The sequence below is a fragment of the Myotis davidii genome, unplaced genomic scaffold, assembly GCF_000327345.1.
Source record: "Myotis davidii unplaced genomic scaffold, ASM32734v1 scaffold319, whole genome shotgun sequence".
NCBI classification, from domain to species: domain Eukaryota; kingdom Metazoa; phylum Chordata; class Mammalia; order Chiroptera; family Vespertilionidae; genus Myotis; species Myotis davidii.
Window position 1 is genome coordinate 635,495 of NW_006290675.1, and position 22,916 is coordinate 658,410.

The 22,916-nt window shown below is 40.9% G+C and overlaps 1 protein-coding gene across 2 annotated transcripts in view; it reads right to left on the bottom strand.

Moving 5' to 3' along the window:
* FAF2 (Fas associated factor family member 2) overlaps positions 1 to 22,916 on the bottom strand; it is a 41,380-nt gene that overhangs the window by 8,373 nt on the left and 10,091 nt on the right. For both annotated transcript variants that reach the window (XM_006763704.2, XM_015563878.1), the window contains exons 2-10: positions 17,907 to 17,975; positions 14,107 to 14,241; positions 11,799 to 11,875; positions 8,322 to 8,460; positions 6,700 to 6,785; positions 6,512 to 6,603; positions 3,969 to 4,146; positions 2,954 to 3,125; positions 2,135 to 2,278 (exon numbers count right to left, since the gene is read on the bottom strand). In XM_006763704.2, coding sequence (XP_006763767.1) covers positions 2,135 to 2,278; positions 2,954 to 3,125; positions 3,969 to 4,146; positions 6,512 to 6,603; positions 6,700 to 6,785; positions 8,322 to 8,460; positions 11,799 to 11,875; positions 14,107 to 14,241; positions 17,907 to 17,975 — 1,092 coding nt within the window. The remainder of the gene's footprint in view (positions 1 to 2,134; positions 2,279 to 2,953; positions 3,126 to 3,968; positions 4,147 to 6,511; positions 6,604 to 6,699; positions 6,786 to 8,321; positions 8,461 to 11,798; positions 11,876 to 14,106; positions 14,242 to 17,906; positions 17,976 to 22,916) is intronic.

Below are 22,916 nucleotides of genomic sequence, written 5' to 3' on the forward strand. Positions count from 1 at the left end.
TGAGGACAGCGGGGGGTAAGGGCAGAGGGTGGGGTGGGAACTGGGTGGAGGAGAGCTATGGGGGGGAAAAAAGAGGAACAAATGTAATAATCTGAACAATAAAGATTTAAATTAAAAAAAAACAAAAAACAAATGGGTGGCTTTCCCTTTGCCACAAGCCTATTCTGTTCCACAATTACAACAGGATGTCCTGCAAAACTCCCTAGAGAGTCAGTCTTGGTTGGGTCTCTCATTCCTACTGAGAGTTAGGGAGCAGGAGCTCCCGCAGACCACAGGGAAGCTGTCTGTTAGTGAACACAGCTGCCAGCTAAACACCATGTGCAAACCAGTGGTTAGGAAACACCAGGGAAAGGATATCACTTAGCAACCACCTACTACATGGTAGGTGCTCTGTGAAGCTTGTTTATTTTATTCCAATTTAAAAACTCCAGAGTCAGCCACGTGAGCACTTGTCCCCATATATATAAATGAGAAATAAAATGAGGAAGCTATTGCTTCTCACTCACCAGGGTGGCTCATTTTTTACTGTATATTAGCTCTTTGAATCTTACATTCCCTGCTGGCCAGAAAGTTCCATGAATTCCAGAACCACATACTCGCTCATCAGGATAACCCCCAGAGCAGTGGTTCTCAACCTTCCTAATGCTGTGACCCTTTAACACAGTTCCTCATGGTGACCCCCAATTTCATTGTTACAAATTGAACATAATGATGAATCACAAAAACAGTATGTAATTATATATATGTTTTCCGATGGTCTTAGGCGACTCCTGTGAAGGGGTCACGACCCACAGGTTGAGAACCGCTGCCCTAGAGTGACAAGCACAGTGCCTGACATGTCTTCAGTTTAAAGTTATCAGAGGGCAGATTATTAGTTCTGTTTTACAGAGGGCTACCTGAAGCTCTATAAAAGATCCTGCAACATGTCCTCTTCTCCAGTTAAACAAGAAGTAATGAATGTGCTAGCAAACTACATTTCTAGTATGCATCCTCATTTCTAGTATGCAATGACCCCTGACTATTTCCAGTGATTAAGGAAATGGAAGAATCTACTGCAATTATAAATTTGGAAAATCAACTCTCAATATAAACAGAAACTTCTTTTTGGTTACAAATACCAAAAAGAAGTTAGCATTTGAGTTACAATGAGCCAGGCACAATGCTCAACATTACACATATGAATTTAATCCTAACAATCCTATTAGAGAGTGCTTATTACACCTGCGTTACAGATGAACCAATTGCGGCTTAGAAATTAAGACAACTGACCAAAGAAGCACATCTATGCCCTAGCCAGTTTGCTCAATTGATAGTTCGTCGGCCCACGGGCTGAAGGGTCCTGGGTTCGATTCCGATAAAGGGCACATATCTCAGTTGTAGGCTCGATCCCTAACCCTGGTTGGGGTGTGTGCGGGAGGCAACCTATTGATGTGTTCCTCTCACATTGACGTCTCTCTCTCTGTTTCTCTGTCTCTCCCTCTCTCTTCCACTCACTCTAAAATATCAATGGAAAAATATCCTCAGGTGAGGATTCACAAAAAAAGAAACTTATTTAATAACTCTGGAAGAATGAGAATTTGATCCTCATTGTGTAAGACTTTAATAAGAGTCTCTGCTTTTAAGTACTTCCTTATGGACTGACAAACACTATTTACCTATGGATGCCAGATTTACAAGGAAGCCCCACAAAGTGGGGCTTCACATGGCCTGCAAGGGAGGCTGGCAACTGAGTGAGAAGTGCGCATGCCTTTATATCCAGATGCATCATTCCGGAGCTCCTAGGTCAGCGGACACAGAGCTTCTCTACAGAGCAGCGTGGGCTCTGTGGTGAGCCTGTCACCTCTACACAGTCTTGTGGGGGACCTCTTGGTAAGGTGCCCTTTTTCTTAGCCAAGTTCAAATCTGATGAAAAGAACCTTTAATACAGCTTTGAGTTGGTAGCTAGAACTGAAGGCAGCTAGTTGGTAGCTAGAACTACAGTTCACTGCACTCCTCCTGCCCCCCTTCTCTTTCTACTCCCCTTCCTCCCCGGTTCATCAGAGCAGCAGATACAACACTCTAGCAATTCCTTAAAAGCCTCCAAGTCTACAGGCCAGACTCTACATCCATATCACACAACTTAAGCAGTCCTTACTGTTAACGACTGTGAGAAGTGGAATCGTCTCTCTACTCGAGAATCATTGGGTAATTTGAAAATAATCTTGACGCTTTCAGGGTCATCAGGGGAAGGCTCAGGGGGCAGGCGCTCCAACTTCCTTTCCTTTTCCTCCTGTAAATTCTGTAGGAACACAAAGCAAAGGTGAGGTATGGCTCCGATTGGGAAACAAGAAATACAATCACCATGTATTTGTGCATCCAAAGAAAAATTAGTAATAGAGAAAAACTTGTTGGCAAGAGTCAGAAACACCAAATTCAAAGTACTAGTGTATCACATACACTATTTATTGACTGTATTTGGGTATTAACTCTTCCAAAGAAGGCAATGAATAGAGGAACACTGGCTATAGCCAAGTGGTAAGACATAATGAAATGAGACCACACGGATACCAAATGAGCCAACACTGCTGCTAAGTGCGCCTAAAATTACTGCAGTGAGTAAACAGCACCATGACCTGTTTATTACCTACATTTACTTTTCATGGAACAGCGAGGTTTCACCTTTTACTCACTGTTGTAGTTTTTAATTAAAATTTTTATAAATGTTAAAATACTTTTGGTGAAAATGTAGTGAACATATAAATGGCAAACAGAGTTTAAATCACCCACAATCCCATAATCTTCTGGTATTTTTCCTTTCACACTCAAGAAGAGACCGGTTTGCCCGGGTCGGTGTGGCGCAGTTGGTTGGAGGAACAAGTGGGAGGCACCCAGTCATGTTTCTCTCCCTAAAACCAATAAAAATGACAGAAAAGACCGGTTTGGGAGTCATGAGGAGTAGAGACAGGTTCATTACCTGCCGCCGCCTCTCCTCTGCCAGCTTTTGCTGTTTCACTTCCTCCTCCTTCCGCCGCTTCCGCTCTCGCTCCTCGCGTTTCTTCCTTTCTTTCTCCTGGTCGGCCCTGAGAGAGGCCAGGTAGGCCTCATCCTGCTGCTGCCTCAGCACCTGGGTCTGATTTCGTTCTTCCCTGCGGACAGACCAAAAGCACAGACGGAAAAGGGCAATCGCACCAACTCGGTGTTTCTCACACTGACATTTTTGGGGCAGTGTTTTACAGTCTTGGCAGAGGGCTACTTCACACTACTATAAAGCATTCCAAAGCAGAGTATGGCAGAATCTGAACAAGCCGTCTCTTTTCCCAGTTTCATTTGGCAGAAGAAGAATTTTTTCCAAATTCTAACAAAAGTAGCACAGTATTATTGTCATAAAATGATCATCAGAGCATATTTTACATGTAAAGAACCCTTTGGGCCACACAGTTTTGTATATGTCGCTTTCATAAAACCAAAAAAACACATACATACATCTTACAAGATTTGAAAAACAGAAACGTCTTATTCAGAGTTCTAATAAACTAAGAGAAAACACTGTAACATTCTGGTGTATTTCCTATTTTCTCTCCAAAATATGATGTTTGTACATTAGGAGTCTGTGTGTCTATATAATTAAAAGAAAATATACCAAAATTTTCAAAGTGGTGGTAGGATTATTTAAATTTCTTCTTTGAGCTTTTCTATGTTTTCCAAATTTTCTGAAACTAATATGTATTACTTATAAAATGGGAAAAAGAGTTACAACCATTTCTTTCTATATTTAAGCTCTTTATATCAAGCCCCTGCTATTCTAAATGACACAATCTATATTCTTGAGCACAGAACCCTGTCTTGTATTTTGATTCACATCTCTAAGAACAGATGATCTGATGGAGAGTTAGGTAAAAGCTTTTAAAGTTGTCTTAGAGAAGTCATGATTTGTGGAGCCCAAGGTCAGCTGGTCTCTCTCTCAGTTCTAGAGAGGAACTCCCCTGTACCTTTCTAGGCGTTCTGACACCAGGTAAGTCTGGTTTGCATCTATGATAAATGTCAGCTGATTAATGAGGTCATCAGGTTGAATGAGGCCTTCTAGCCGTCCCACCACAGTCATCCTCCGATCCTTCAGCATAATCATGGCCAGGAATGGATAGGTGTTCTCTCGTAAAGCCTGTGAAACTGACAGAAAAAAGGCCCAACAGGTCAGGGGCAGGACTTTGGGATAAAATACATCAACTTAGACTTTCCACAATGAGCAAGAGCAAACTGCTTTAATCCCAGCTGGGGAAGAGGGAGGTGTCATTTATTCTCTGCCTCGTTTCCCCCTTAGTTTCTTTAAAAGGTGTTTTTTATTTATTGTAGAGAGAGCGGAATGGAGAAAATGCCGGCGACCTCTTGGTGCATGAGTTGATATTCAACCACTTAGCCACACTGGCCAGGCTCCCTCTTATTTCTTAAATAATTTCTTTTGGTGGTGGTGGTTGTTCTTATATATTTGTGTTCCTATTCCCAGGTAATTATAGTAGAAAAGACGAGGCTTTCCCGGTGGGGGGTGTAGTGGTCACGATGATGCTAGGGAAGGCTGCAGAGTTCAAGGACAATGTCTGTTTGATGGGTAACAAAGGATTTATAAAACTCTAACTACTACTTAGCATAATTTTTCCCTATGGAAGAGGTCAAGCCTATAGGGAACAAGGCTTCAAGTCTTAGCCTTATGCTACTGGTGCTGATCTCCATCACCATCTTCTCTCTTCTCCTCTCTTATCCAATCCCTTCCTTTCACCATGTCTTTTTTCACTCTGCAAAAAAAGCTAGCTTTTCTGTTTCAAAGGCGTTTGTAAAGTTGGCTTCTAAATAACCAAGATTTTACCACAAGTTTTACCTATGATTTCCTTACAGTTTAAGAGATTTTGCAAGTTTTTTTTTTTAAAATACATTCCATTGATTTTTTACAGAGAAGAAGGGAGAGAGACAGAGAGTCAGAAACATCGATCAGCCTCCTCCTGCACACCTCCCACTGGGGATGCGCCCACAACCCAGGCACATGCCCTTGACCGGAATCGAACCTGGGACCCCTCAGTCCGCAGGCCGACGCTCTATCCACTGAGCCAAACCAGTTTCGGCGATTTTGCAAGTTTTTATAAAAATATCTTTAGTCTCGCCCTAACCGGTTTGACTCAGTGGATAGAGCATCGGCCTGCGGACTCAAGGGTCCAGGGTTTGATTCTGGTCAAGGGCATGTACCTTGGTTGTGGACACATCCCCAGTGGGGGGTGTGCAGGAGGCAACTGATGGATGTTTCTCTCTCATCGATGTTTCTAACTCTCTATGCCTCTCCCTTCCTCTCCTATCCACCATCCACCCTCCAAAGCTGTATTAATTAGCATGGCAAATGCATGCTGTAGGAACTTAGAGACGTTTAAAAACCAATTGGGAGTAAAGATTCAGATTCCAGGATGTAGGCAAACATCTGTTGCAGCTTTGGTTCTCAGGATCTAGCATAGTGGCTGATATGCTAGTATTCACTCAAAAGTTGCTCAACAGAAGTAGCTGCACTATAACTACATTTCCCCCCCACCACTGGAAGCCCTTATGTTTCATACTGACTTCTAAAAATAGTGTAAGAGTCATTATCAGCAAAGAGCTGAACTTTCTGAATCCCTATCAGCACTCAAGGTATTCAAATAACTAAGTCATTGTGCAAGAAGCTCTATTAAAATTACTGATGATGGGAATAAGCTCTTCAGTAAGAAGCCCATTAAGATTAAAGGCAAGCCCTTGGCTGATGTGGCTCAGCTGGTTGGAGTCATCCTGTACACCAGGAGGAACTGATGGCTTCAATTCCTAGTCAGGGAATATACGCAGATTAGAGGTTCAATCCTTAGCTGGGGCATGTTGTGGAAGGCAACAGAACTATGTTTTTGTTTTGGTCTCTCTAAAATCAATTTTAAAAAAACAAAACATATCCTCAGGTGAGGATTATTAGAATGGACCAGAGTGGGGGTCTGGATGAACAAAGGTAAAGGGATCAAGAAGTGCAAATTGGCAGATATAGTCACGGGGATGTAAAGTATAGCATAGGGAATATAATCAATTATATTGTTTTAACTCTGTAGGGTGCCAGGTGGTGTTAGACTTATTGGGGGGATCACTCCATAAGTTATATAAATGTATAACCACTATGCTGCACACCTGAAACTAATATAATATTGAATGTCAACTGTAATTGAAAAAACAATGTTTTAATTAAAAAAAGAAAGAAAAGCATGGGCTAAAGTCTAAAAAACCTGAGCTTACTCCAAAACTTGCTAACTGTGTGATAGTGGACAGGCTTAAATCTCTAAGCCTGTTTCCTACACCAGGAAGTGGAGGTGTAATACAACCTTCTCTCTCAGGACTGCTGAGAAGATTAAATGAGATAATGTATAAATAGCAACTAACATTGTGTCCACCATAGAATAATCATGCAATAAATGGCGAGTCTTTCCAGATTATTCCAGAGATATCCCTATAATCACAATGAGGCAGAAGAAACACAACTTACCCCTGTAGCCCTCAGGCTTGTTTGTGGAGCACGCCCAGAAGAGCATCCTAGTGTTTATTAGTGAAATAACTTCAGGGGCACAGAGGGTGTTGCTGTGGAGAGGGATAAAAAGGACAGGAGAGAACTTGCTTACTGTAAACTCTCAGCAGATAAGGTCAGAAGAGAAAGAAAATGATCAATCCACTCACCGACAGAATTCATCAGAGTCCTGGTGATCATCTCCATGAAGATAAACCAAGAGAAAGCGAAGCTCCCGCTTGGCATCATTCAGTGCCTGTGGGAAACAGAAGGTCACCAATTATTAGGATGACTGTACCTTGAGCTTTTAATTAGGCTAATGGTCGTAATGGATACATTTAGGAACAAAAGGAGAAATGAGGAAAAAAAGTAAGCAAAAAATCAGAAGTCCTGGACTACTACTCTCACACCCATGGAGTTTATCTCCCTATGCAAAGTCCATGCTAACAAGTGTTAATAAAAACATTTTAGTTGTATCAGGCACCTGAGAGTAGACAGCTGACAAATAAAGGTCCCCAACAAATCACAGACGTCAGCTGTTGCCAGTCTAAAGGAAGATAAAAACAGGAGTGTCTGACCACCTGAAAAGGGAGGTGAGAATTTTGCCACTTTACAGCTCCGACATCCTTGAAAATAAAAAATACTGCGAAGATGATCCCAGGCTATCTACAACCCAAAGATGCTCTAAAGAGCATGGGGTTGAAAAGATCTTCAAAGACCAGGCTAGTGTCCAAGATTCCTGTGTGTGCTTTTTCATTTGCATAACCATAGTCCATTACAATTCAATTAAGATTTCCTGAATGAGCAGTGGTGGTCTACCCTCCACATCAGGATCACAGCAGAGAGAGTGTACGAGAGGTGCCTATCTCATTCAGTATCTCTAGCACTGAGCACAATGACTAGCATACAGTAGGTGCCTAATGCTTATCCAGTGGGGTGGGAGCAGCCAGTGAGGGAGAGTGAGAAAAAGCAGATGTGAGAGAATCACAGCAGGAAGCGAGAGTAAGCACTTTTCTATTTCTCCAGATTTGGGAATCCTGGGGCTGTAGAATACAACTACCCTTTGGCCTCTGCCTATAGTGTTATTTCTACATTTTTCTCTGGCAAACTAGAAATACCCTTAAAACCCATAGAACTCTTCATTTTCACCCCGAGGTAACAAGTCAAAGGTCGGTGAGGTTTGGGCTAATGAGATGTGCTGCCTTGAATCTACGGTCTATACCCTTATTCAACTCTGTGAAGGATCAAAGAAGACTTCAGGCTTTGCCTTCAAAGCTATAGGAAAGAAGACACTGACACAAATAACTAAATACAGAGAAAAACGTGAAATTACTATAAGATTAAAAACAACACTATGAAAGCACTATTTAAATCGCAAAGTAGGCCAGGGTAGGACATAACAATCACTAAAGGGCATAAGAAGGGAATGACATGAGCTGGTTGAAGGATGGGTAAGATCTAATTAGCAAAAATGTGAGGACAGCATTGCAGGTGGAGAGAACAGCAAAAGCAAAGGCACAGAGGTGGGAAAGTACAGACTGTTCAGGAAGCAGTTTAGCTGGAACCTAGGATATTGGGGAAACAAGTTACACGGGTAAGACCTCAAAGGGAGGTTAGGATTAGATCAAGGAGGGCCCAGCTAGGTTTGGTCCTTTTTTCTGTAAATAGTGAAGAGCAATTTAAGGTTTCTCAGTAAAAGAATGATCATGACATGATCAGTGCTGGGCTTTCCTTTCCTTTGTGGAGAGAATCATATCAATAAATTGGCATCTATATGGTTTGTGGCACTGACCTGGCTGTACGTTCCCTGGTAGAAGACAGGGTGTGCCCTCCCATATTTTTCTTCAAAAGAGTGCATAAATGAAACAATGTCCCCAACGGGGTCAGTGACCCGGCTGCGAGGGTCAGGCCGTATAAAACGAAGAGCAAACCTGGGGAGGAAGGAATAAATATCACATGAATCGGCTTACTGTAGTGCATGTGGGCGGGCCAGTTTGTAAAGATTTCTGTACCAGAGGCACGGCAGCAAACGGAGGTGGGGAGTGGACCTCAAAACTGAGATGAGAGCCTGGCTCAAAAGCTGCAAAGCAGCAAGTGTTGTTCCATCACCTATTCAAGAAGAATGTGAACTACGAGGATTATAAATTTCAAAACTGACCCAAACAAACCCTGAGTGCTCTCTGCAGAAAAATTTACAACTAGAAGAACTGGGCCAAAAGATCATGGATCAAGCTGTGCCCCAGACTCTCCACATGGGCACCATCTACATGGGAGGCACAAGGCACGTGGCTACCAAAATTTAAATTAAGTGAAATACAATAAAAATTTCAGTTCCCCAGTCACTCTAGGAATTTTGAATTTTTAGTGCATACTCCCAGGCTATTCAAATTATGGACAGGAACTTGAAACCTGAACTTGTAGTCATGATTTACTTGCTCTTCAAAGGGGCAAGTAAATTCTGCATGATGATTTATGGCATCCTCAGAGGAGACTGTTCAATTGATCTAGAGTGCACTGGCAGATTTGGGGGCCTGGCAGCTATTGTAAGATAAAGGATGGTTTGTTTCTAAAGAGCCCATCTTATTTTATTTTCATAGCACCATTTATTTGTCCTTTGGATTTCCATAGAAGGCAATGTTACACAACATTAAACAAGTTGCTTGGATGATACAGTTTTCTTAAAATTAGTAACACATGCCTGGCTAGCATTGCTCAGTGACTGAGCCTCCACCTATGAACCAGGAAGTCACAGTTTGATTCCTGGTCCCAGGGGACAGGACTGAGTTGCGAGTTTGATCCCCAGTGTGGGGCATGCAAGAAGCAGCCGATCAATGATTCTATCTGTCTTTCCCTCTCCATTCTTCTCTGAAATTAATAAAAATAACATATATATTTCAAATTAGTAACACATGCCATGCATATTTTTTTTCCACGGAAAACAAACAATATTCATATACTTGAGAAATTTTCAGCACAGAAAAGGTGACTAAACTATGACACTTTCCTTACCAAATCTTAAAACAATTCCAATTCCTTACCCCCTCAAATTCCTCATGTGTAGTAGTATACAATTGCACTTGGGATTTCTCCTGAGTAATCAAATCAAACTGACTGACACAAACATTCCAGAGCAAATTAAAAACAAATGTAAGAAGATGTGTACAGTCAAGTAAATGATGACATTAGGGAGACTAAATTTTAGGTGGTGAGCACACAATGCACATACAGATATATTATAGAATCATACACTTGAATCTTATATAGTCTTATTAACCAATGTCACCCAATAAATTTAATTAACAAAAAAGCTGTTTATGTGAGTAGAAATCCTGTAGAAGATTGATGTTTGATAACTTTCTCTGAAATTAGTTTTAGGGTTATCTTATTAGTCTTTAAGTTCCATTTTGATGAATGAATGGATAAAGGATTTACCTTTTTTGTTTCTCATTATAATATACTAGAGGCCCACTGCACGACATTCGTGCACTGAGGAGGGGGGTGTCGCTCAGCCCAGCCTGCGCCCTCTCACAGTCCGGGACCCCTCAGGGATGTCTGCCTGCCAGCTTGGGCCTGTTCCCGGAGAGGAGTGGGCCTAAGCAGGCAGGTGGACATCCCCTGAGGGGTCCTTAGTGCTGCCTCGGGGGCAGGTGAGGCTCCCACCACCGCTGCTGCGCTGGCCAGCTGTGAACCCGGCTTCTCTGCTGAGCAGTGCTCCCCCTGTGGGAGCGCACTGACCACCAGGTGGCAGCTCATATATTGAGCACCCACCCCCTGGTGGTCTGTGAGTGTCATAGCGACCTGTCATTCCCCTGTTGGATTGATTTGCATATTAGGGTTTTATCATATAGGATACTTTAGGGAAATTAGCTTAAAAAAAAATAGAGATATCAACTTGGTCTTCATTAAGATTTTAAAGGTTTTTACATGCTCATTCTTAAATAAACAGGGATAAAAAGAGTACTAATTGGTTAATTGTTGATCTATAAGAACTTTGCTAAAGCAAGAAACCCATTAAGCAAGCAGGCTCCTAAAACACTAAATGGCCATGGCCAGCGTGGTTCAATGGTTAGAGTGTTGCCCAGCATACTGAATCCCAGTCAAAGGCATACCTGGGTTGCAGGTTCCATTGATCCCCCACCCCAGTTCGGGTGTGTGTGGGAGGCAACCAATCGATGTGTTTCTCTCTCACATAGATGTTTCTCTCCCCCCTTGTCTCCCTCCCTTTCCTCTAAAAAAAAAAAAAAAAAAAAAAATCAATGGAAAAAATATCCTCAGGTGAGGATTAACAAAACAACAACAAAAAGACACTGAATAACCAAAGTAAAAGGTGTTGTCTGACCCTTGCACTTCTGCAGGTGCTGGGCCCTCACATTAGACCTCTGTTCCCTTAAGCAGCGGTCGCCAACTTTTTGGACCTCGAGGACCACTGGTTGGTGACTGCTGCCCTAGAGCAAGGCAAAGGCTATCCCACATTTGAGGGAGGTACAGGTTGTCCTATATGCAAGATCCAGACCATGGGTTCAAGCTCTACCTATTGGCCCATAAACATTTTATTTCCCTATAAAGCCTAGGTGTGGGTTCATCTACTACTCAGCTCTAGACCAGACACCCAAACCTAATGTGCCAGCAATTTGGAACCCCTGGACATTTTCTAGCCCTGGCCCCTCTGTAGCTTCTAGTGCTGAGCTCTCCAAATGGTACATGAAGGAAGCAAGAAAAAAGGTTAAGTGTGAAGCAAGGGGGTATACATACAGAAAGGCTCCAGTATTATCAGCCTGAACAGAAGGACTTGTATAGGAGTGTCTAGAGAGGTAAAACTTGTAAGGGAGTCTGGAGAAAAGTGAATAATCTGAGAGCAGGATAATTTTTTTGGATTATCAGTAGTCAGATGGAGTTATCTAGATGGGTTAGGGTAAAAGTTACAAGTAATCTGAAGCTAGTAGATATGGTGGTTAGAAAGAAAAGGGTGAATTAACTAGAGAATGTTGAGGTGACAAACATGGTGGGAGGAGGGAAGATAATAATAAATGTAGGTAGATTCTTGAAAACGATAAGCAAGACTAGTTTTAAACAATTTCATTTTACATCATCTGTTATGTTTGAATAATTTAAAATATTTTCATACTTCATAAAAAGACTGTTTAAGAGGAATATTCAATCTGATGTCAAATTGCCAAATCAAAATGGATAGAGTATAAATCTTATTCTGGTCTACCTTTCCGCTCCAAAGTCTACCTTATTGCTAACACATAAATACAAAGGTACGTACCTAAATATATCAAGTATTGTGTAATAGGTAAACCGGAATGGAAGCATTATCAAGTAATAACCCCATCCGAGCAGCCCCTGAAATTCCAAAAATAAAGTTAGATACCATTCATTCATTCACTAATACCTTACAACATGGCTAGTTCAATTTTTCACTCTATTTGTTCTTCATGTGATTTCTCCCTTTGCAATATGGTTCCTCTTCCTGGCCACCTCAGTCTCCTTAAAGACCGTCTTTGATCTCATTTCATTTAATACTATCATATATTTTTCTTTTATCACACAATTTTTGAATTAAAATCTGCTCCAACAATTTTTCTGCATTTACTTATATTAGCTGACAAACTCAATTGCAAGTTTTCCTCCCCAAATCATAATTATTCCTTCTTTCCTTTTTTCACATTTACGTATTAAAATATGGTATACAGAAATAGCAAGAAAGATAACTTTTACTGCCTTGGATATGTATACAGTTGACAATTATATTAACCACAATTATAAATCTCCATATAGCTGCTAATCTTAGTAATAATGCTAATTATTACTTTAACAATGTTCATTATTGCTGCTGTTGTAATTAGCATATATAGAGAAAGGTTTATAGTTTACAAAGCATTTCTTATATATCATATTGTGTTAACCTGAAACCCTCCCTGTGTCCATAGCCAGGGAGCTCTGGAGCCTCATAGCTAACACAAGGGCTTAAAACACTGAGACAAGCCAAAAACAAACTAAGGAAACACTGGGATATACAATTGCTAAAGGAATCCATCTGCTCTTCTACTTCAAAATACCCCAAAACAACTACTTAGAAACTCCATTTTAAAACACTGTCAAGTGCTCACAAAAGGTATAATGATGGAAGAAATTCTAACTGCTACAAAGTTAAAGGGAGTACTCTCTTGGAATTCTAAATATATATATTTGATTGATTTTTTACAGAGAGGAGAGAGAGATAGAGAGCTAGAAACATCGATGAGAGAGAAACATCGATCAGCTGCCTCCTGCACATCTCCCACTGAGGATGTGCCCGCAACCCAGGTACATGCCCTTGACCGGAATCGAACCTGGGACCCTTCAGTCTGCAGGCCGACGCTCTATCCACTGAGCCAAACCGGTCAGGGCTCTCTTGGAATTCTAAATCCAAGTACAAGAGGTCAGTGTAACTCCAAGAATTACGAGTAACTCCATGCCCTAGCTGGTTTGGCTCAGTGGATAGAGCGTCGGCCTGCAGACTGAAGGGTCCCAGGTTCGATTCCAGTCAAGGGCATGTACCTGGGTTGCGGGCACATCCTCAGAGGGAGATGTGAAGGAGGCAGCTGATCGATGTTTCTCTCTCATCGATGTTTCTAACTCTCTATCCCTCTCCCTCTATGTAAAAAATCAATAAAATATATTTTTTTTTTAAAAAAAGAGAAACTCCAGAAAGTTCTCTGGAGTCCATTACCAGTACTGTATTCACATCTGACCTCCCTAATTAGACTGTGAGCAATGTGAAAGGGAGAACTGGCTCATCATTCATCTCTGGATCCCCAGCAGCCAAATACCAGGTCCACTGGAGCGCTCTTAAAGCCTGCTGAATTTAACTGTACCACTTCCTTGCTACTAGCCCTTGAAGACTAATTTTAAAGATATGGTGAAGGCTCTCAACAAAGATTCCAAGCATTTCCCTAGAATTAGCTTAAAATTAAGTAAAATAAAGCAACAAAGAACTCAGTAAACATTCTAACTTAAAAGTGGAGGTCTAGCCCTGCCCGGGGGGCTCAGTTGGCTGGAGTGTCGTCCCATGTTCCCAAAAGGTTTGCAGCTTGGATCTCCAGTCGGGGTTCATGTGTGAGGCAAAGGATCAATGTTCCTCAAACTGATGTTTCTCTCTCTCTCTCCCTCACCCCTCCTCTCTCTCTAAAATCAATAAGACCATATTCTTGGGTAAGGATTAAAAAACAAAAAAGGGGAATATCTAGTGAACATGTAGCAAACATTTTTAGACATGTAAATACAATTACTCAAAAAACAAGGTGCAGAAACTGTTCCAAATAACTGGCAAAGAACCCCCACCCCCCACCCCAACACACACAAAAAATGGGCAGTTACTATATCACTTCATTAAAGAATCAAGGAAAGTGGGAGGGAATGTGGGCTCAAGGGGAAAAAAGAATCAAGGGAAAATAATAAACCTAATAAATCTACCAAGGAGCCAGGTCCAGCTATCCATTCTGAGTATCTCTCTTGCTCCTATCACACAGAGACCCACACAACCACGTGAATGGACTTATAAAGGGGGGAATTCCAGTGATGAAGTCACTTGCCCTTGGTTGCGGTCTTGAGACAACATAGCTGTAGATCCTGTGGTCCGCTGTGTTCACCTGCAGGGGTCGTGATGGAGGTGGGTTGAAAACACTTGGTACACCCTCTTGCTCATTCAATCTGTCCTGTACAGCAGCCTGAGAAGAAAAAAAGAGTGGAAAGAATTTCAGTGATGCTCAAATCAACTCAGAAGAAGAGATGAAGCAACCGTTGCTTGGTGTTATAAAACAGGTAACCTGAGAAGTGTGTCTTCTTGGACCTTTCACTCGTTATGATGGGAGGTAATGTGAGGTCTGACTCCAGAATTCACACACAACAGAGCAATACAAAGAACCTGTCTGGAAGCACCATTTATGCAGCAAGCACACTGCTTTTATTCAGATGGCCTGTGTTATTGAGGGTGGCTGGGAAGTAAGGTGCTTCAATGTACAAGCCTAAGGAGAGCCACCTACAGAATATACAACATAGAAAAAACAAAAAAGAGAGAATACAGTGTAGATAATGCCCCTAAAAAAAAGAACATAACCCTACAAAAGCATGAAAATAGATTGAAGATAGAATTTTCTTAATAAATAAAACATAGAAAAAATAACTGATAAATATGAGATTTTTCATAAACAAAAAAAAAAATAAAGAAAATAAACCAGTCCCTAGCAAGTCTCATTTTAAAAAAAGGAAAATAAACATTGAAAAAAAACAGAAGAGGGGATAACAGGACAGATACAGAAGAAAGTAAAAGATATGCTACTTTGTATAGCCTATGCTAAAAAACTTGAAAATCTCTAAAAAGAAAGCATTTTCTAGAAAGCTTACCAAGAAAGATCTAGGAAACAGATTATGAATGATGGGGGAAAACATAGAGAAAGGCAGAAACAAGTATTTTCTTTCTTTTTTTAAAAAAATAGGGTTTTATTGATTTCAGAGAAGAAGGAAGAGGGAAAGATAGAAACATCAATGATGAGAGAGAATCATCACGCCCCCTACTGAGGATTGAGCCCACAACCCAGGCATGTGACTGACTGGGAATCGAACCATGATCTCCTGGTTCATGGGTCAATGCTCACATTGAGCCACACTGGCTGGGCACAAGTATTTTCTTTCAAATCTATGCTATTTATACTTCTCAACTCATTTTATCAAGTAAAGTCATTTTATAAAGCCAGCATATGCTTGAAGTGAAAATCTAATGAGGAGATAGTACAAAAATATCATGTAAAGCAACATCATTCCCTATGCCTCAAATGCAATTCCCTCAAAATTTTCACATTCAGGCACATTCATTTCATTTGTATTCAGGCGTCAGCTCAAATGTAACCTCCTCAAAAAAGCCTTACTTGATCACCCTATTTAAAATAACTTCTTGCCCGGCCAGCATAGCTAAGTGATTGAGCATCTATCTATAAACCAGGAGGTCACGGTTCAATTCCCAGTTAGGACACATGCCCGAGTTGTGGGCTCAATCCCCAGTAGGAGGCGTGCAGGAGGCAGCCAATCCATGATTCTCATCGTGGATGTTTCCATCTCTCTCTCCCTTCCTCTCTCTGAAATCAATAAAATATATTAAGTAAATAAATAAAATAATTTCTCAAAAAAGAAAATAAATCAAAATAAGTTCTTAGATCCTAATACATTTCCTACACTCATTCATAACACTTACTATGAGCACAAATTATCTAGAATTAAGTTTCATGAGAGTAGGGACTTAGTTTCATTCATTGGTAGGATGCCAGAGCCTAAAATTTAATGGATCAGAAACAGGTTCACTCAGGAATACATGTATTTTCAGAAATCCAGCACCCTATTCAAGTAACAGACCATAATTGAAACAGTAATTTCAAGAGATCAAAGGGTGTTTGATAAAATTCAACATCCACTCTATTTTGTTGTTAATCCTCACCCAAGGATATAAGGATATTTTTCCCATTGATTTTTTTAGAGAGAAGGGAAGGGAGGAAATGGAGGAATATACTAGTTAACAAAACCAGTAAAAACAAATATCTCTACTCAAATGGATCTATCTCAAAACAACCACCAATATCACAGTAATCACAGTAATAATAAAACAAGAAATGTTATAGTGAGGACAAGATGTTTGCTATCACCATTATTAACCGACATTGAAAAAAACAATAGTTTTCCCCCAAAGAGCCATTAAATACATAAACACACACACACAAAAACACACACACACACACACACACACACACTGAGTGGCAAGATTATTATGACCACCTAATCTGTAGGCAGATTAACCCCTTCCCCAACAATTTTTTTGTTAAAAACGTTTCTTTTTCAGACTAATTTTTTTATTTTGGTTCTATATAGTATTTTTGATGCTGGTTATGAAAACAGTTTGTAACTCGTCTTCCTATAAACCATATTTTTTTATCATATTTTTTTTGTTTTATAGGTGGCCCCCACAATCACCAGATCTAGATCCAATTGAGCATTTGTAGGACGAAGTTAAAAGAGCCATCAGGCAGCTGGTTCCACAACCATCAAATCTCATAGAACTGGATGGTGCTATTCATCAGGCATGGTGTCAGATTCCTCACATCACCTTTCAACATCTCATGGAGTCAGTGCCAAGAAGAATCGCTACAGTATTGAAGGCAAAAGGTGGCCCAACGAAGTACTGATGGGATGATCATAATAATCTGGCCACTCAGTACACACACACACACACACACACACACAAGAAGTAGGCACTATATTGAGGAATTTAGTCACTACCTTTTCTATTTTATAAACTTTGATCATAAAGCTTCACTTTTTCTACCCATTATTTTTAAAATATATTTTTACTGATTTCAGAGAGGAAGGGAGAGGGAGAGGATAGCAATATTAACGATGAAAGAGAATCATTGATGGGCTGCCTCCTGCACGCCCCACACTGGGGATCAAGCCCACAACCTGGGCATGTGCCCTGACTGGAAACTGAACCTTGACCTCCTGGTTCATAGGTCAACACTCAACCACTGAGCCATGCCGGCCGCGCTACACATTCATTTTTTGATTTGAGAGAGTCAGAAAAAAGAGATAGAGAAACATAATTTGTTGTTCCACTTATTTATGCTTTCATTTATTTTATTTTTTAAAAAATATATTTTATTGATTTTTTACAGAGAGGAAGGGAGAGATAGAGAGTCAGAAACATCGATGAGAGAGAAACATAGATCAGCTGCCTCCTGCACATCTCCCACAGGGGATGTGCCCGCAACCTAGGTACATGCCCTTGACCGGAATTGAACCTGGGACCTTTCAGTCCGCAGGCCAACGCTCTATCCACTGAGCCAAACCGGTTTCGGCTATGCTTTCATTTATATACTCATTGATTGATTCTTGTATGTGCCCTGACCAGGGATTACACTTGCTATCAGAACAATGCTCTAACCAACTGAGGTACTCAGTCAGGGTCCACACATTCATTTTTAAAGACTTAAAGAGTTGGAAATTTGAAAACCAGCTCTACTAAAAGAAAAGATTCCAGCTGTGGAAAAATACATGTCTTTGAATCATTATTAGACCATGGAAAAAGAAATAAGCTCAGCCCTGACTGGTCTGGCCCAGTGGATAGAGCATCGGCCTGCAGACTGAAGGGTCCCGGGTTCGATTCAGGTCAAGGGCACATGCCCGGGTTACAGGCTCAATCCTTAGTGAGGGGTGTGTGGGAGGCAGCCAATCAATGATTCTCTCTCATCACTGATGTTTCTATTTCTCTCTTCCTTTCCCTTCCTTTCTGAAATCAATAAAAATATATTTTAAAAAGCAAGAAAGAAGCTCAGAATAAATCCTGTTATACCTCTATGTTCCAGTTATGCTGTTCCAAGGTATGTCGACATTGATCCATAGATTCTATGCCAGTCAAATCCTGGAAAGGATAAAATCAAAAAGTTACTTAGGGAAAAAGCAACAGTACATTTGTAGATATTTTTATCCCTAATAGACTACTTATGAATACTTCTGCGAAAATATACTAAAAAGTGTTGAAGGTACATGGTCAAATTCAGTAAAATTTCACTATTCAGAATTTGTCCAATCAGTTACAGCAGAGATTTTTCCCACAGAACAAAACAAATGAAAATTCCTTATCTTTTAACCTTCAAGGCAGTGCCACCCCATGCACTGAAAGGCTGCCCGTTGAATTCCCAGTCAGAGCACACACTTTGGCCATGTACGGAAGGCAACTAATTGATCTCTCTCTCCCCCTTCCTCTCTCTAAGCATGTCCTCAGGTGAGGATTAAACAACAACAAGAAAAACCTTCCAGACTTCCAATTAAGAAGACAACTGATTAATATTCTACTATCAAAAGATTTCTTCAACCTCTAAGTCCAACAAAATACTTTTCAATGATAAACAACTATTCTATTTATAATATATAACGATATAATAATGCAGGTTTCCTGCAAAATAATGACTTTCATTAACTTGCATTGTTTTATCTATTGGCATATAACCTAACTTACAATGAAGTTGTACATATAAATTATGTAGAACGTTTTATTAAATAGAGTCTGTAATTCAAATGTTGCCCTACAATAAGTATTTTCCCTACTCCCTTCTCCTTGGACTGTTCTCAGGTTTCACTTTGTCTCTAACCGGAAGTTCCTACTCTGGCTCCCTCTTTTTCTATACCTGTCAACACAGGAAGTTCCCTAAGGATGAGTCCGTAGTTGTTTTTTTTCACTCTCTACACCTCCCTCCTTGGCAATCTCATTTAATCCTCAGCCTTCAACCACCCTTTCTACTCAGATGACTCCTAATTTAATTTCTGGACCCAGCATCTCTTCTGAAGTTTAGGAGCATTTTTCCAATTGCCTATTCAATACTTCCACCAAATGTGGCACCAGTACCTCAAGTGTATCATTAAACTACTGTATGTACCCGGCCAGTGTGCCTCAGCGGTTGAGTATCGACCCAAGAACGAAGGTCACCAGTCTGATTCCTGGTCAGGGCACATGCCCGGGTTGCTGGCTAGATTCCCAGTGGGGGGTGTGGAGGACGCAGCCGAGTGACGATGTTTCTCTCTCAGGGATGTTTCTATCTCTCTGTGCCTCTCCCTTCCTTTCTCTCTAAAAATCAATAAAAACATTAAAACACACACACACAAACAAACACTATATGTGTTAATACACAACCACCCTCCCAAATATCCTGGCCCAGGTACATCTGGAATCTGAGCTTCATCTTTAAGTACTCTACCCTTGAACTCCACACTTCATCGATAATCAAGTTTTGACCATTTTCTGTATTACACCTGCAACCACATTTCCATTCCCACAGCCAGCATCTTTAGTCAAGCTTTTGTAACACCTCCAGTGAACTGTCAAAATAACTTAATTTCTTTTCCTCCTTCTAACTCTTCTTCCTATATGTTGACTGAATAATGAATTCCAAAATCCTTAGCTCTCCTTAGAGTGAGAGAGACACATGGATTGCACAGGTCCCAACTGGGTGTCAAACCTGGAACCCGGGTACCCGCCCTTGACTTGAAATCCAGCCCATGATGCTTCTGTGCACGGGACAAAGCTCTAACCACTGAACATGCCGGCCAGGGCCAGACCTCCATTTTTAATACCATTGTCGAAAAAAGAAACTAGGTTCCTTGGAGAAGTAACTGATTCTAGGACAGGGACAGGAACTATACAAAATGAGCCTGGAGAATGGTGTAGTGCCAGAAAGGACGTGTTAAAAAAAAAAAAAAAAAACACAATAATTGGATAGTCATGAATTATAATCCAAATTACAAAATAAACATCCATGAGACCATACCAGTTGTGGACAAACTACAGCCCGTGGGCCGGATCCAGCCCGTTTGAAATGAATAAAACTAAAAAAAAAAAAAGACCATACGCTTTTATGTAATGATGTTTACTTTGAATTTGTATTAGTTCACACAAACACTCCATCCATGCTTTTGTTCCGGCCCTCCGGTCCAGTTTAAGAACCCATTGTGGCTCTCGAGTCAAAAAGTTTGCCCACCCCTGGTCCATACTGATATAACTGTATAGTGGAGAGAACTGACAAACTACCTCAGCCAAGTGATCAACTCTATCAGTGTCCTGGTGATTTTACTATTTGCATAATTGTTCTAATACTTTGGTTTCTCAATTCCTTGCCTACTGTTACTCCATTCACTCTTGAGGTCAAACTCTAGACCTCACTATAATCATAACTGCAAACCCCTGCACACTCTCCCTCCATATTCTTCTACCTCTTCAACTTCCTCCATCTAATGCTCTCTGAATTTTTCAACTCTGCCAGGACCTACAATCCATTGACCGTACTACCTTTTCACTGAGCCTCAGAACCTCTCATATCCTCATTTCCCATCTTATTCATCATAAATTCCAGAGTCAAATATAATAATCACTCTTTCTTGCACACATCCTCAACTCCTTTGCCCTCTATCAAAATCATATTCCCTTGGCTAAACCACAATCTTCTAAAATTCCAAATCTCACCCTCGCTGGTTTTGCTCAGTGGATAGAGCACCAGCCTGTGGACTGAGGGTCCCAGGGTTCGATTCCAGTCAAGGGCGCATGGCTGGGTTGTGGGCTTGATCCCCAGTAGGAGGCAGCCAATCAATGATTCTCTCATCATTGATGTTTCTCTCTCTCTCTCTCCCCCTCACCCTTCTTCTCTGAAATCAATAAAAATAAAAAAATAATAAAAAATCCAAATCTCTACTTTGCACCTGTATCTTCACAGCTGAAGGGGGCTGACTGGTCTTACTTTAAATAAATATATGATCACTAACCTCAAGTAAATCTGTAATTTTGCCTGGCCTTCATCCTAGTTGTCTAGTCCATTCACTCCTATTCTCCTACATAACCAGACTTTCGCTCTCCTCAAACTTCCAGCACCTCCTCCATCCTTATTCTTAGTTCAAGATCTTGTTTCCTATTTCACAGAGAAATAACCAAAAGTTCCAACCTGCATGTCGACCTACCTACACTCATCTTTTCTTTTACTATGGACAAACTTACCCATGCTCCTGGCAAAGGCCAATGCCTCCTCTTGTCTTGCATACCGGTCCTGTCCCCTCTCACTTACTCAAGGGTATCGCAAGAGCAATTCTCCTTCCTCTGCATCAGATTTTCTCTTTCTAATGTGTTCCTCATCAGTATACAATCATGCTGTTATAGCCTAAAAAAATAAAAATCTCTTCCCACTACAGCTTCTGCCCAATCTCTTTCCTCTTTCGTGCAAAACCTGCAGAAATCTCCAAGTTCTCATGCCATTCTCTCTTGAACTCACTCCAATCAAGCCTTCACCTCCCCAACATTCCAACAAAACTTCTAATCAAGGTCACAAATGGCCCCCACAATGTAAATCCAAACATCTGTTCCCACTTCTCAAGGACCTGAAGTCTAGGACAATACACTGGTTTTCCTCCTACCTCGCCTGCCACTTTGTTTCCTTTGCTAGGTCCTCACTGTATCCTCAGGATGCTAAAGACTGACGTGCTCCAGAGCAGGGCCCTCTGATCTTTTTCTCTTTTATGTATACAGCAGTCCCTCCCCTTTATCCCAGGTTTAGCTACATCAGGAAATATTACATGTAAAATTCCATACAATTCATAATTTTAAATTGTGTGCCATTCTGAGTACCATGATGAAAACCTGCACTGTCTCATTCGTCCCCCGGGGACATGAATCATTCCTTTGTCCAGTATATCTGCACTGTATATGTCGGTCATTTAAAGCCCTCTCTGCAGTAACACAGTGCTTGTATTCAAGTAACCCTCAAGAAAAGTATGAGGCTGGCAATTCGGATGCCAAAGAGAAGCCGTAAAGTACAATATTTTTCCATGTATAAGATACCCCCATGTATAAGACACCTCCCACTTTTCCAACCCAAAATTCAGAAATCAATATTTTAAACATAAAACAGAACATATTTTTATTTAGTAATTACTGCAGGTAATGTTCACATACCAGTACTATGATATTATGCAGCATATCACTTTATTCAGCCTCTGTTGCATCACTGTTCTCTTCTTCATCACTATTGGTTCCAGACATATCAATTTCTTCAACTTCTATTGTATCACTGCTGACTGCTGAGTCACTGTCTATATATGTGAGATCGTCCTCAATTCCATCCATGGCATTGCCGATTCCACATTTCCTGAAGGACTTCACAATCACCTATTGTTTGATGCCATACCATGAGTTTAGGACCCAATTACCGACCTCAGTAATGGTTGTTTTTTTTTCACATCCTGTCCGTGTCAAGGTATCACCTACTTTTTGTATCGATCTACTCCATTCTTCTTTCATCAGGGCTTTAAATGTCTTGGTGATGGAAACATCTAGTGACTGTAGCTGACCTGTAAGCCCACCAGGAGTAACTGCTAGGTTTGTTTGCAAATCTGATGCAACCCTTTTTGTCTTTTCTGTTAAATGTGCTTGGAACTGATCAAAGACAAGAAGAGCTGGCTTGCGGAACAATAGTTTTACCCAGTGGCCAGATAAGTTTCTATTAAACTAGTACAAAAAAACGTTTTACATAAATGTTAAAGGCACGCTTTAAAATTAAATACCCATTGCATTTTGAAGTTACAGTGGGGCCTTGACTTACAAGTGTCCCGACTGATGAGTTTTTCGAGATACGAGCTGTCTCTCGGCTGATTTTTTGCTTTGAGCTGCAAGCTAAAATTCAGGTTACGAGCCAGCTTCAGATACCCCACCGCTAGTGGCGCAGCGAACGTCACAGTGAACGCCACATCAGCCCAGCATCACGTGTCTCACTTGTTCACTGTTGATTTGACATATGAGTAATTTGAGTTACGAGCTCCGTCACGG